This window comes from Typopeltis vanoorti, chromosome 20, assembly GCF_054136105.1.
Source record: "Typopeltis vanoorti isolate ZY-2024b chromosome 20, IOZ_Tvanoo_1.0, whole genome shotgun sequence".
Classification (NCBI taxonomy): Eukaryota; Metazoa; Arthropoda; class Arachnida; order Uropygi; family Thelyphonidae; genus Typopeltis; species Typopeltis vanoorti.
This window is the reverse complement of record NC_143568.1, coordinates 73,813,736-73,829,996: the sequence shown is the minus strand read 5'-3', so window position 1 is coordinate 73,829,996 and position 16,261 is coordinate 73,813,736. Positions and strand designations below refer to the sequence as shown.

At 34.9% G+C, this 16,261-nt stretch overlaps 1 protein-coding gene across 1 annotated transcript in view; it reads left to right on the top strand.

Moving 5' to 3' along the window:
* The window catches only part of LOC150095563 (tax1-binding protein 3 homolog), a 39,001-nt gene extending 23,842 nt beyond the window's left edge, over positions 1–15,159 (top strand). The window contains exon 4 of the mRNA XM_090410408.1: positions 14,158–15,159. Coding sequence (XP_090266534.1) covers positions 14,158–14,268 — 111 coding nt within the window. The 3' untranslated portion in view covers positions 14,269–15,159. The remainder of the gene's footprint in view (positions 1–14,157) is intronic.
* Positions 15,160–16,261: the final 1,102 nt, after the last annotated feature.

The window sequence follows — 16,261 nt, the reverse complement described above, 5'->3', positions numbered from 1 at the left end:
AATTAGAACTTAATAGAAAAATTACTTGGAACTCCAATGATGACGAACTAGAAGTGAATGAATTATGGAAGAAACTAAAAGAAGAATTATTAAAAATAAGTACATAAATATTGGATTATAGTACATCTCATAAGCAGAAGGATTGGATGACTACTGAGATCTTATTCGTAATGGACCAATGCAGACTTCATAAAGATAAAGAAACTACAAAATATAAAGAAATACAGGTCAAGATAAAATCTAAAATAAAAAAAGCCAATGGATGAAAGAAAAATGTAATGAAATTGGGGATCTACAAAAAAAAAAATGTGATGAATTCAATCTTCACAAAAAAATTAAAGAATTCAATCTTCACAAAAAAATTAAAGAATTCTTGGGATTGATGGAAAAAAACGACATGCTGTGCTACTTAGGACTAATGAAGGAGAGGTAATCCTAGAAACATCTAAAAAAGAACAAGTATTGTCTATTTAAGACAATACAATTAGGCACTATTTTCTGATAATAGACAAGACTTAACAAATTCAAGGAATATAGTCATAGGCCCACCTATCTTGAAGTCTGAAGTAGTAAAGATCATCAAATTATCATGAAATGGTAAAGGGTGTGGATCTAATGAACTACCAGCAAAAATGATTAAACTAATCAATGGCAGTAATATTGATAAAATTATTGAATAGAATTTATGATACTGGGAAACTAACCTCTGACTGGATGAACTCAATCTTCATTGCATTGCCTGAAAAACCTAATAGAAAAACTTGTAATTATTTGAGCTTGATTAGCCTAAAGAGCCAGACTCTTAAAATATTCCTAAAAATTATTCATAACAGAATATACCAAAAATGTGATTCACTCATTAGTGAAACTCAGTTTGGTTTCAGAAATGGCCTAGGAACATGAGAAGCACTTTTCTGCTCATAGATCTTAGCACAATGATGCAGAGAACAACAAACTGACCTTTATATTTGTTTTATTGATTTCAAAAAGGCTTTTGATAAGTTCCAGCATAATAAACTCATAAACATCTTAGAACAACTAATCATAGATAATGAAGATGTTAAAATAATTAAAAACGTCTACTGGGGCCAGACTGCATCTATCCTAACAAACATCAGGACAAGCAATATCAAAATTGAAAGAGGAGTGAGACAAGGATGTGTACTGTCTCCACTTCTGTTTAACATCTACTCAGAAGTCTTATTTCTCAAGGGCTTAGAAGGAAGAAAGGAAGGAGTAATCATAAACTGCCAATTAATAATTAACTTATGCTATGCAGATGATACTGCTTTAATTGCAACAAATATTCAAGATCTTCAACTACTCCTAGAATGTGTTCAACAAAGAGCACAGAAATGGACCTAAAAATTAACATAAAAAATGTATGATAATAAGCAACAACCCTTCGATACCAGCTGACTTAATTCTAAATGGAAATAAAATTGAGCAAGTGAACAAATTCAAATACCTGGGATCCTGGCTAAATGAAAGTTCGGACTGTGAAATTGTGATAAGATCAAGAATTGAACTTGCAAGACAGTCCTTTATCAACATGAACCCCATTTTATGTAACAGCGACTTAAACATTGAAATTTGAGCATGAATGATGAAGTGCCATGTGTGGTCAAGTTTATTATATGGAATTGAAACATGGACGTTAAAGGCAAATACAATCAAAAAACTGGAAGCCTTTGAATTGTGGATATTTAGAAAGATGCTCAAGATCCCATGGATAGAAAAGGTGAAGAATGAAGAGGTACTTAGAAGAAATAAAAATAATATATTGTGAAAAGAAGAAAAACTGCCCACTTAGGACATTTAATGAGAAACCATAAATATAATATTCTCCACTAGGAGGTAAAATCAACAGAAAGTGAAAACCTGGAAGAAGAACAATATGACTAGACAATATAAAAAAACTGGACTAAACTGAACATAGAGTTCTTAATCAGAGCCACTAAAGACAGAAGTAAGTTTGCAAAGGTGGTCACTGAACTCCATTAGGAAATAGAAATTAAAGAAGGGAAAATAATTTCTTCTTGCAAAACAGTATGACTTCATTTTCTTTAACAAGCCTTTTGCTATTTCAGCATGATCTCCGTTTTCATTGCTTATTTTGTCCAAATGCATTACCACTGCAGAGTACTTAACAAGTTCAGTCAGTGCTCTTACTCTGTTAAACACCCAACTTACCCAATGCAGATACTTGAACTTCAGGATTTTTGTTTGCAGTATGGCTTCTACTTTTCCCAATTCTTTCTTTTTTTTGTGTGTGAAGTCTGATAAAAGTTTTTTTTTTTTTCCCTATACTGTTTCAGAAACAAAGGAAATATCTTTAATGGAAATTAAAACAGCCAGATCCATTATTATTAGAATCAGTACAATGTGGTGAAACAAATTGCATACAAAGGACACTTCTCGAAGGAACTGTTGAGGGAAGGAGAAGCTAACTTGGAGAGGAAGACGACTGGAGTGGATGAAAAATATAGAAGACTGGACCTATCTCTCATACGAGAGATAGGTCCATATGAGGAATTCAGCTGAGAGGTGCAGAATAGGATGTGGTGGAGACGCATAGTAGTCAATATCCTGGAGAGATTTTATTTATTTTGTATGGTGATTCAACGGCTGTGAGTCCCTTTTATGGGGGGGAGGTACAGCACCTCAATCCTCCCTGTTTTTATCCGGGCTTGGGACCAGCATAGCTGACAATTCAGACCTATGTCTGGAGGGATCGTCTTAGGTATTCCTGACTATATCCATGTGTGTTTGCTGGATGAAAAACCCCAGTTAAACTGGGGAGAAAAACCCTGCCATCCACGCCCAAGACCAGCTAAGACCTTGGCTATGGCTGAGGAAGATCCTTAAGCTCCTCTCGTCATCGACGAGAATTGAACTTAAGACACTCCTTCTCAGGCATATGGTTGCGAAGCACAAAGCCACTAGGAACCGCACAGACAAGAAGACACCTAACAGAACAATGTGGTGATATAAAATCTGACATGTCTCTCTCTCTCTCTCTCTCTTAAATTTTGCTTAGCACATTGTTTTTTTCCAGCATGTTTCCTGCTCCATTTGTTCTAATGCTTACTAACCAATTATCAGTCTTCCATGGCAAGAATAACTTGCTTGATTTACTCTCCAGTGTATCCAAGTATCCTTCAGTTGAGTTCTGAAGAGGGATTTTTGGAAACAAATGCCTCTTTCAGCTTGATCTATGTATCTCATATACAGAACAAGTTCCCCCTTATTTGAAATATCTGTAGAAACATCTAAAAGAAGACTCACTCTGTATGTAAAGTATGATATAGGTACGCTATATCATACCTATTTAGCAGGGCTATTAAGTTTTTGAAATCAATAAATGGTTTACTGAACTTAGCTGTATTATATTTTAGACTCCATCTATTTTTTATATATATTTATCCCATACACAAAAGGCAGAAAAGCCTATAACAAACAGGTGCTGTGTGAGGGCAGGGTAAGGAATACAGTAATCAGTTGATATTCTTCTTGAACTGTTGAAGATTGTAGTCCTTTGGAAATGCTTCATGAGGGAGACTATTCTGTGAATGGGGGGAGCAGGTTTAGTGAGTATACAGTTTGACTGTACAAGGATGCTGAGCAGCTGTAGTACGAGTTCCTGTAGATCTGGCAGAAATATGAGGCATAATGGATTCTAGTTCTGAACCGATGGTCATGGAAATATCCATAGACAAAACAATGCAGAAATTAATCCTTTATGGGATCGTGGCTGAAGAGAGAGTCTAGAAGTGTCGTTTATCAACCAGACTGCCCTCTTCTGAACAGCATCAAGAATTTTTAGGGAGGTCTTAGGTGCACCATCCCTCACACGAGAGCAGTATTTCAATGGTTGGATTCGAGATTTGTACAAAGTAAGTAACTGTTTAGCAGAGAAATACAGTCTTGACTGGAAAAATATGCAATTTTTTTTTGTAAGCTCTTGATGCTATAGAAGTGATATGATTGTGCTAGGAAAGGTCATCATTCATCCTATCCAATTCCTACATAGATGATGATGGCAAATCACCTCATTTTTTTTTTACCTGAAGTATTGCATCATATGACCTGTAGCCTTCCATCTTTCTGACATTAGGAGAATCTTTAACAACCTGGATACCCAAGAGCCTTCTGGTCCTGATGAAATACCACCAGTTATGCTCCTGAACTAACAAACTGTTCTTTATCATCTGTGCACTATATTATTCTCGTCCACACGGCTAGCCTAGTTGCTTTACGTTTCACAACCATATGACTGGGGAAGAAGTGTCCCAGGTTCGATTCCCGTTGAAGACGTGAGAAACTTGAGGATCTTCCTCAGCCATAGCTAGGTTAGCCGGTCTTGGGCGTGGACAGCAGGGTTTTTTCCGCCAGTTTATCTGATGTTTTTCATCCCGCAAGCAGGCAAATCGGCCCCATGAACACACAGGGATACAGCCAGGAATACTTTGAGGCATAGGGGTGACCATTCTATCCTCGTATTTCGGTTACGAAATCCACGCATGCTTGGAGGGTTGTGGGCCTTAAAGGCCTGTTAAAGTCATTGAGATAGATAGACTATATTATTCTCAGCTGTTATCTGCTCTAACAGCATGATAAGTTGATGTGTGTACCATCCAACTATCAACCTATTGCTCTCACCTTGGTGTTGTCCTGAGTAATGGAGAATGTCATCACTAATTAAAGAAGTTGACATCCAGAGAACTCTCAATTAACTAATGACTACCAATATGGCTTTCTCCATTCAAGATTCATGACAGATCTCTTGTCCTGTGTAACCCACCTCTGGATATTTATGACGTTTCCAAGGTAATTTGATATTGCCTTTCATCAACGTTCTCTCAGTCAGTTGCCATCTTATGGGCTGCCTTCCTCTCTTTTTAATTGGCTTGCTAATTTTTATCTCTGGTTGTTATTCACTATGTGTAATGGTGGAAGGTGTTTTCCTCACTACTCTGTTATTTCACCAACCATCTTCCTTTTATATTTAAGCAATCTGATCTCACTAAACTCAAATCTGCTGATAATAGTACTCTACACTCATACATATACAATAAACCTTGCAATGCTGAAACATTTCAAGCTTAAGATCATCTATGATGAGTACTCTAAACATTGATGTTCATGCCATTTTGCATTGGGTGAACAACCTAGTCACCTTCAGCGTTTCCTAAACACACTTTTGTCTATTTTCTTGCAAAAAGAAACTTAGTTCTTCTCCACTTACTTTTGATAATGCTGAACTTAACAGTTCAGATCACTCCTCTTCAATTGACTGTTACCCCAAGCCTTTTCTGTCATAATCCATCATTTTTTTAGCTTCCAGAAAACTTGGTTTTTCACTAAATCATTACTTCTCTCCCATCACTTACTTATCCTGTACAAATAGCAAATCTGCCCAAACTTGAAAGACTGCTCTCACATTTGGGGTACAGCACCTAAGACTTCTCTAAAAATTCTTGATGCTGTACAGGAGAGAGAAAGAGAGTAGTTTGATTGATTGATGATTCCTCTCTTACAGACTCTCCATCACATAGATGGTCATTTTCTGCATTGTCTCTTCTACCGATATTTCCATGGTCACTCTTCAGAACTATTATGTTACTATCCATTATGTCCCAATTTTTGCTAAACCTACAGAAACACAAACAGCAGCTGCTGTTTGTGTTCAAATTTACATTTGAACTGCAGATTCACTAAACCTGTTGCTCTCAGCTGTCTATTATTCCATCAACCTCAGTTCTGTAGAACAGCCTTCCTTATGTAAGTATTTTTCAAGGACAAAATATTCAGCTCTTCAAGAAGAATATCAGCAGGTTACTTTGCTCTTGTCCTCTATCCCACATTTGGCAATTATTTGCTATAGGCCATGTGGCTTCTTGTGTGTGGTAGTGATGAAAAAATAATAATGATCTTTGCAATTTATAATAATAAATTGCAAAGGCAAGATCTGCCTTTCACAAAACTACTGCTCTCCCCCCCCTTCCAAAAAAAGTATCATATTTCTGTCTGCCCAACCATAACTTCTACCTTAACTTCACTAATACTTTCTCTGCAGGCAAGGCGGCTACATTAGTTATGGACAAATCCTCTGATAGTATCAACAGATCCAGCATTTTCAAGACCCTGGTCACCTCCATCACAATTGTTGTTTGAAGTAATCATCTCTTAGTCATCATCTAATATCTAATAATCATGTAGTACTATTGTATGATGAAGTACTACCTGATGAAGTAGTACTATAGTATTATAGTAGTACTATAGTACTATACTGATGAAGTAGTACTATAGTATGATGAAGTACTACCATCACAGCAGCCTACACGCTCCTGAAGGAGTGTGTAGGCTGCTGTGATGGTAGTACTTCATTAAGCTTACATTATTATTACCTTCTAAACAATTTTTCTTCAAATTACTCTAATACGGTCAACTTGCACAATAGCAAACTTGGACAGACTACGTGGAAGAGTTAGCTATAGTAGTTAGTTTGCTATAGATTTCTTTTTGCATAGTATTGTTACAGGAATTTATAGGGCTTTGGTTAGGACTTTTCCATGGATTGTTACAATGAATTATTGTGTTGCTATAGTGAAAGTCAGTTGTATTTGTTAGGACTCCAGTATCGTCAGATCTTATATTTTAATTTAAAGTATTATACCAATCCATCTTGGTCTTCCTCTGGATCATTATTCTGGCATCAGATATCTGTTTGGCTAACCTCCTTTCCTCTCCCGTTCTGTTTAAGTGATCATACCACTTTAGATTAGGTCTGTTCTTGCAAGCCTTCATATCTCCCTTCTTATGTAGTGGTATGAAAACTGACTTCTTCCAGTCTCTAGGCCATGATCCTGTCTCCTATATCCTTGTAATCAGTCTATGAAACACACTTATCCTGTCATCCCCTGTGACCTGATTAATTAGCTGACTTAATTAACTCTACTGAGATTCCATCTGCAGCCAGGGCCTTATTGCTGTTAAGCTGCTTAACTGCTGTTTCAACTTAATGCCTGAGTGGAGGAGGTTCCAAATCAGAATTTTCCTGGTGAGAGGACTCCTCCAAATTTTCTTTATGCCCTGTTTTGTACGGTTCTGATATATGATATGAATAAAGGAGATAAACATGTAAAAAGAATAGGTATTATTAAAAGATGAAAATAAATTCTTTAATAAACGATGTGATATTATTACTAAATACACTATAAAACTTGTGAAATTTAAAAATGAAAAATATTTAAAGATTATAAATTAGAACAAAAAAAAACAAAAAAACTAAAGGATAAAGGGAATGTAAAGACATCGAAAGTAAAATATAAAAATATATGATGAAAGATGAAATTGATTTATGGGATGAAGTGAGGCCTTTTGGGAAAGCCATCATCAGAATAAAAGAAAATTTCATAGTGTTTATTATATGTAGGCTGTTTCATTAAGGTATTTTGATTGGCTGAAAGTTTTTTATTGTTGGAGAACTGCCAAACCTCAGATATAATGCAGGGGCGAGGACATTGACAGTGTTGCAGTGTGTTTTTATTTCAATGGCTTCTGATATTCTTCACTTCATTTCATTTTTTTGTAAGCTAAAAATGGTTACTTTTTTATTTGTGTAATGTGATTGTATTGTATATATTGCTATTTCTGTAGTTGAGGTTTTTGGGTTGTTTTTTTAATTTGGATATGGATATATGTCAATGCTGATGGGGTGCTTAAGGGTCACAGCTGTATAACTGAGAGGAGACCTGCACATAGCCTTTAAAGGAATGCGGAGAACCGAGCAGGGCTTCTGACCTAATGTCCAATCCTCACCTTCTCGTGGTGCACCTTGTTGGGTATCTACCTGGATACTGAACAAACAAGGATGGGCTGGCAATTTGGGATTTAGCCGACCAAATTGTAAATATTGGCTTAAACCAAATTACGAAATGATGGTACAACATGACAAAATTTCATGCCGGCTGGGGTGTTGCCTGGTTAAACAAGAGCCCCCATTGTTTTCACCAGGGAACCAGAGTGAACAGTGAAAAGTCAGCTACTGGAACAAATCTGAAAAAATACCCCAACTCAACATCACCAGAGTTAAAGATTGGTACTATCAACATAAGAAGCCTGAATGGCAAAGAAATGGAGCTAGCTGAGGAATTAGATAAGTACCAGATAGACATAATGCAGATGACTGAAACAAAAAAGACAAAAACTGGTGAGATCTTTCTGAGCTATAAATACAAAATGTTATATTCAGGCAATGACAATCAAGGAAAAGAAGGAGTAGCCATTGTATTCAACACTAGATACGAGACTAATCTTCTTGAATGGCTGGCAGTCTCAAGTAGAATGATGTGGGCAAATATCAGAATGGGGAACTGTACAATGAGACTTATTTGTGCCTATAGTCCTACAGAAGGTTCTACTGAGGTAGAAGTGGAGGAATGTTTTGAGGATTTAGAGAAATCATCTGACACAATGAAAAAGGAAACGTTGGTCCTTGTTGGGGATCTAAATAGCAGAGTAAGAAATGATTCTCAGACATACAAAAATATATTGGGAAAATTTGGAGAAAAGACAAAGTTAATAATAATGGCAAATATTTGTTAGATTTCTGCTCAGGACATGGACTAGTTATTACTAACACCATGTTCCAACATAAAAATGTGCACAAATTCACATGGAGAGAAGAGGCAAGAAATAACTATGCTATTGTTGATAGTGATATTTTCTCCCTTGTGCAGGACACCAGAGTGTACAGAGGATTTGAAATTGGAAGTGATCACTTTTAATCTTGAGCAGGATAAAATTGAATTTCATATTGAAAAGAATAACATGTAAGAAAGTTTTAAAGCAAATAAAAGTTGAGCAGCTCTCAGATGTGAACTGTAGACTAAAATACACAAAGATTATTGAAGAAAAAACGAAAGAGTTTGAGAACAGAAACCAAACTTGAGAGATTCAGTGGCAAGCCTTGAAGAAAACCTTGATTGATTCAGCCAGAGAGTCATGTGGTGAGGTTGTCATCAAGGATAGAAAAATCAGAACTCCATGGTGGACACAGGAAGTTAAAGAGGCAGTCTCAGAAGGAAAAGAAGAAAGCATATCAAAAGTTTCTGGCAAATAAGTCAGCTTGTGCTCTTAGAGAATACAGAGACAATGTAAGAAAGCTAAACACTGTGTAAAACTAGCTAAACAAAAGGAATGGGAGGACTTTGGCAAGAACATAGAAAATAAGTATCAAGAAGGTGGTAAAATATTTTGTAGGTTGTTGAAGAAGCTTAGAAATGGAGGAAAGAGTACTGTAAAAAGAGTTAGAGATGATAAAGGTGACATGAAAATAGGAGAAAAAGATATCCTTGAAGTATGGAGTAATTACTTCGAGAAATTGCTAAATGAAACAAGCAATGATAGCACAGTGGTAAAAAACACTCAACAGGCACACAGTCAGGAATACATATCCATACATGAAGTAGAAAAAGCCATCAAAGGCTTAAAATGTGGAAAGGCAGCAGGAGTAGATGATATTCGACCAGAAATGCTGAAGTATGGTGGTATAAAAGTCTTACATTGGCTGCACTGCATAGTTCAGAAGGCCTGGACAGAGGGACGAATTCCCGATGATTGAAGTTGAGCTCTCGTATTACCCATATATAAAAATGGAAATAAAACAATGTGAGAATTACATTTCCGTACTGAGTGTGCCTGGAAAGATATATGTAAGTATAGTTGAGAAACGGTTGAGAAGAATTGTAGAAGAAAAGCTTGGTGAAGAACAACCTGGATGCAGACCAAATAGAGGCTGTCAGGATCAGATCTTCACTTTACGACAAATAGTTGAGAAATAATGGGAATATAACAAAGATCTCTATTTGAGTTTTGTAGATCTGGAAAAGGCATATGATAAGGTGCCAAGAGAGAGGCTATTCAATACGCTACAGTTTTATGGTATCAATGGGGCATTATATCAAGCAATACTTATTCTTTATTTGAGTTGTAAGTCAGCAGTTAGAATTGAAGGAAGTACAGGAAGATGGTTTAATGTTAAATCTGGTATGAGACAAGGATGTACATTATCCCAGATCATCTGTTATTCATTATCTATATGGATCACATTATGAAGGAAAGCGGTATTAAACATGATATCAAAATTGGAGATGTTAATGTCAGCTCTTTGTTATACTTATCAATAAATCCACTATGAGTCTGCAAGATTCCTTGACTAAATTGAATAACTGTTGTAATAGATATGGTATAAAGGTCAGCAGTAAAAAGACAAAGACAATAAGCAGAATCATTGAAAATGTCAACTGCGTTTTGAACAGAGAACCTGTGGAACAAGTAAAACATTTCACCTACTTAGGCACAATGTCTAGTGAAGATGGTAAATTAAATATGGAAATAGACAACAGAATCAATAAAGCTGGTTATATAGGAAGTCAATTGAATGAATTCATATGGAATAAGAGAGAAATTACTCGGAGCACTAAATTAGCTATATACAAGACAGTGTTCAAACCAATTTTGATTTATGGATCTGAGAGCTGGGTCAGAAGTAAAACACTTGACCAAAGACTAAAGACCACAGATATGAGAATCCTGAGAAAGATTAGAGGCGTGAACAGATGGCATCAAGGGCAATATCATATTAAAAACGAGGATATTAGGGAAGAACTTGACATTGTTAGCATCGAGGAATGCATTAGCAGAGCTAATCTCAGGTGGTATGGTCATTTAAACAGAATGGGCAAGACAAGATTGGCAAAACAAGAGCTCTCTGCCAGGTTGGCAGGAAAATGACCCAGAGGAAGACCAAGATATAGGCAGATTGATACAGTAAAAAGTGTCTTAGATGACAGAAATATAAGATCTGATAATATTGGAGTCTTGACAAGTAACAGACTGATCTGGAGGAAAATTGTAGATAAGAAGTTAGTAATGATGTAAATTTTTCTTGTAGTACTATAATAATCCTGTACACCCCTTGAAGGTAAATGGCAGGAATTTGGTGATGATGATGATGATAATGCTGATACAAGTGATAATGAAGTGATCTGATTGTAGATCCAATATAGGTGGCATTGCAGTTCAGTTGGCAAGGGAAAGTGATAGACATCATTGCAACACTGTAGGATGTCATTTTTTTTTTGTTATTTTTAGTTTATTTAACAATTTAGAATCACTGGTGAAAACAATTTTATAATCAGAATGTTTGAATATGCATCTCATAGCTTTATCTGTATTGAAGTTTTAAGATTTTATATTAGGAAATATTTACTTTCTCCTGAGGAATTTACATAGTTGATTAATTGTTGGGAGGTGACTGTCGATTGAGGATTTTTCTGGATTTCAAACCAGCATCTTTAGGGCCACCTGTCACGCTACACAGACACTAACAAAAAAAAAATTAAAATAAATAATAATAATAAAAAAAATAGAACTGACTGAATTCTAAATGGTAGTAATAATTGTATATTTGAGTCTACATTTCACCCTTGAAAACTGCTTCACCTTGATTCTTTTTAAAACTTTCTTACACATTTTCCCCTTCAATATGATATTCGTTGTGATCCTGCTCAAAACTAAATGATGATCACTTCTTATGCAAAATCTGTGTATTATGTCCTGAACCAGCAGAAAGATGCATACCATAGCATCATAACTAATGCTCTGTTAAATCGGGGATCAGAAAACCTTTTCTGAGAGGTGCTGAATAATAAATATTTTAGGCTTTGTGAGCCAAGAGGTAAAATTTAAGGATATTGCACACTTATATATAAGATGGAAAATGAAATTAATGCATTTTTTTTTATGTGGCTTTCACCCATGAAAGGTTTTTGTAAACTATAGTACATTTGTATCTTTGATGGACTAAGGATTTTTTTGTTTGTATATTTTATTTATATATTTTTTATATAAATATATATATTATATATTTATATATTTTTATTTTATATAGGTTTTGTATTTTTATTTACTTTTTTTTTAGTCTTGAAACCATGCTCTAGAGACCAAACATGGAACTTTTATAAGCCACTTCAGATCTCCAATAAGCAGGGCAGGCGATGATATTCATCTCCCATCCCCACCTAATGACATCTGCAAACATCGATGCTTATGGCAGGATTCAAACCTGCAACCTATTGATTGGAAAGTGATATGCTAACTACTCAGTCAACCAGGCTGGCATATAATTGTGTCCAGACAGATTTGAGAGAAATTAGTGAGAAATATGGAATTATTTTTATGAGACATAATTATGCGTAATTGGAGTTCAAAGTTCCCAATCATCAAAATCTGGTGTAAATGCTCATCAGTTAAAGCTGATCTCTAATGAGATTTTATGTAATTCATCTTGTCTTTTCACATAGTTATTGACATTAATTCATGAGCAAAATATTTCAATATTGGGCACTTGAAAGACCTTTTATAGAATTCTTTCACACCCTTCTTGGTATTTGTCTTAGTATTCAACTGTTGTAATCATACACAGTTTAAACAACTTACCATTGGTAAATGGCTTTCTTTACTTAGATAACAAATGAACTGCTTGGAAAGTTGCTTTACTTGCATCTTCATTTCTTTTTTTTTTCTTCCTTATGAAAACATTCTACTCTATCTAAATATTGTATTTAAGTTTTCAAATTTGTCGTACCGTTGCCATCCTGTAATTTGGGAATAGTGTAATAAGTGCTTGGATTGATAATATTGATGCACATTGTATTCTTTTAGCACCACTGTAGTGTCTTGCATAATAAGTACAATGTTTTGCTATTTAATTCAGTAGCAACATTCATATTAAACTTTTCTCTTTTATCACTTGTGGTATGATAGGTACCTACTGATTATTTTAAAAACAAAAGAAAGAAAAAAAAAACATCAATCAGTCTCTCTGTCTTCTAAAACATTTGAACATAAACAAATATGTACCAATATAGACCGATGTAAACTCATGACATGTGCAACTGAGAAACATGCACTCTGATAGTGTGAGCAGCATCAGTGGCAGTGTTTTCTCTTGCTAATGAGAGTACAACATACAGTCACTGCTGCAACTACATGTGTGGCACAAAAGCAGTAGAGAGTATGCAACTGAATGAGCATGGCTGCGTCACATTGTTTTAGTGTCCACAGAGTAAAACCATCCTTATATTGCTTGTACAGTAATAGGCAGCAGACCAGATCAGATTTGGATGGATAGATGGATTGGATTGGATTTCATTTCACGAGAGGAAAAACGACCATGACGCCGACCTAAATCATGGTAGATTGATGATATCATCAAATTTGTAGGAGTGACATGGAAAAGGAGAGCCATGGACAGACAGTTTTGGAGTAATCTTAGAAAGGCCTTCATCCAGCAGTGGATCGACAATGGCTGATGATGATGATATGGATGGATGGTTCAAAAGCTAACATATAAGTAAACAATGTAGAGCATAATTTCAAATAAATTATATACTTTTTTACTGTACATTGTGTTTAATGAATAATGGCCTCTGAGTTATCCATATGTTAGCTTTCGGGTGCTATTTGCAATCAATTAAAATGATCCCATTTGGTACACTTGAGTTGATTTGAATTATAGCCTAGGCAACAAAGCCATGAATCTCATATATTATGTGTTAATTGCATGTGTTTTCCAGCTGGTTTGTATGTTATGCAAGACAAAAAGTCCAAGTTTTCAGGAGGTGACAGGAAAAATAGGAGAGCATCTTTCCAGCAAAATAATGTATACTTTGCTGAAAAGATGTTCTCCTATTTTTTAAAACTTTTCCCTATCAAGTTAAGGTTAAGTCTTCTCCATTCATTGATGAGAAGGAATTCTAGAACACCTCAATAGCCGTTTTGATTAAATCAAAATTTAATCAAAACAGCTTTTTTTTTTTTTTTAGTTATTTTTGATTAAATTCACTTGTTTTTTTTCATCTGTCAGTGAATAATTTACAAAAATTACAGATCCCAATAAGAGATAAAAATCAGAATTTTTATCTCTTATTGGGATAAAAATCAAATCAAAAAATCATAAATATACATAATAATAATACATACATACTATATAATAATCTTAGAAAACTTATTACTATTCTGAGAAATGCTTTTAGCGGGTAGTTTTTTTGTGTTGTTGATTTAAAAAAAATTATTCTTCCATTTCAGGTTAATGGTTATGATTTTACTATGGTCACACATAGTAAAGCTGTTGAATATATCAAGAAGCATCCAGTGCTTAATATGCTTGTTGCTAGGAAAGGTGTTACCCATTCATGAAGAATGGAGAAAATTGTCAAAATAAGATTTTCTAAGCACTAGCAGGCTAGTTGCTTATTTGTTCATTTTTAGTGATCAGTGGATCCTGACCATATTTTGTGTGAATTTTATATATTTTCAAAAAGGTAGCAACATTGTCATATGTACACAACAGAATTTATATATATATATATTTATATATATATATATATATATATATATATATTAAAGCTACAATTTTTCAAGTATAATATGTATTTCTTAAATTTTCCTAAGAGATACAAAATCCTTTTTCACTAGGTAGAGCAATTTTTGATGTAGCTTTTTTGACAATATCTTTATTAATATAATTTTGAAAAAGAAAACCATAAAGAAGTAAGCGTTTCTATGTTGTGTCATAATCGAATTATACCTTGGGAAATTTAAAATCAAAAATAAGCTCTTTTCTTCTTGGTTTCTTTCAACATTTAATATAGCTGCATATTTTAGAATGTTGGTCTGCATTGCCATATAATGTTCCAAGTATTTTTAGGAAAATTACTAAAAGTATCGCTGTTCGTAATGTATGCTACATAATAATGTATAATATAATATGTATTATCTTTTATAATATGGTTGACTCTCACTCACTATGGAAAACTCATAGGGACCACAGAAAACTTGCTATATAGTGAATTGCCTTTAGCATAGCATTGTACCTATGGGACTTTACTTATGACATTTAGTTTGCTGTAGTGAGCAAGTTTGTTATAATATTGTTTGCTATAATAAGAACTACATATACATATATGTATTCAGTATATTATTGAAATTAGGATTTACTCGGGATGTATACATTTATAAAAATAAATTTAACTGACTAGAACCCGAGAAAGTATAACAAAAACCTTTAATACATCACGACTAGTTTCATCGGTGCTCCGACTTCTTCAGGTGAGAAATAAAAAACATAAGATATAAAAATAACAAGGTAAAAAACATGGACTTTCCAGCTTAATAAAAAGCAGAATAGTAACAGTCATATTTGAATAGGTGACCGCGTGCTACCGTTGGCATGAGTTGAATGTGTGCGACAGCTAATTTTAGAGCGCCAGTACTGGATTACTGCACTATGGGAATCAGGCAAATTGTAGCTTAGATTGTTGTTCAAATGTGAAGGGTCCAGAACTATTTCTTTTGATTCGATAATTCTTCTTTCGAATTCATCCTTGCATATATATAAATTAGTAGTGCGTTCCCAGTCAACTTGATGTGGCTGTTCTTCAAGGTTAGAGTTTGCCGAGAAGAGGACATGACTGGAAAGGGCGCTCGCTTGTGTTCTACTGTAAGAGATGTCACATCTATGTTCCTCAAGACGAAGTGAAACAGATTTATCTGTCTGGCCAAAATAAGGTCGACCACAGTCACACAAAACTTGATAAACACCAGGAAAATGCAGTTGGTTGTGTTTTGGTAGACTCAGAAAAGAACGAAGTTTTGGCAGAGTAGTATAGTCGGTCTTTATGTTGAATTCCTTCAAAATCTTAGCTAGTTTTGGGGTCTCGTAACATCACTAAACATTTGAGACCACGCCAACATCCTCGACAAGAAGATGATTCCAACCCTATCACTCATATACAGTTACCATTTATCAGCTCTCTTACCCCAAAACTAGCTAAGATTTTGAAGAAATTCAACATAAAGACCGACTATACTACTCTGCCAAAACTTCGTTCTTTTCTGAGTCTACCAAAACCAAAACACAACCAACTGCATTTTCCTGGTGTTTATAAAGTTTTGTGTGACTGTGGTCAACCTTATTTTGGCCAGACAGATAAATCTGTTTCACTTCGTCTTGAGGAACACAGACGTGACATCTCTTACAGTAGAACACGAGCGAGCACCCTTTCCAGTCGTATTCTCTTCTCAGCAAACTCTAACCTTGAAGAACAGCCACATCAAGTTGATTGGGAACGTACTACTAATTTATATATATGCAAGGATGAATTCGAAAGAAGAATTATCAAATCAAAAG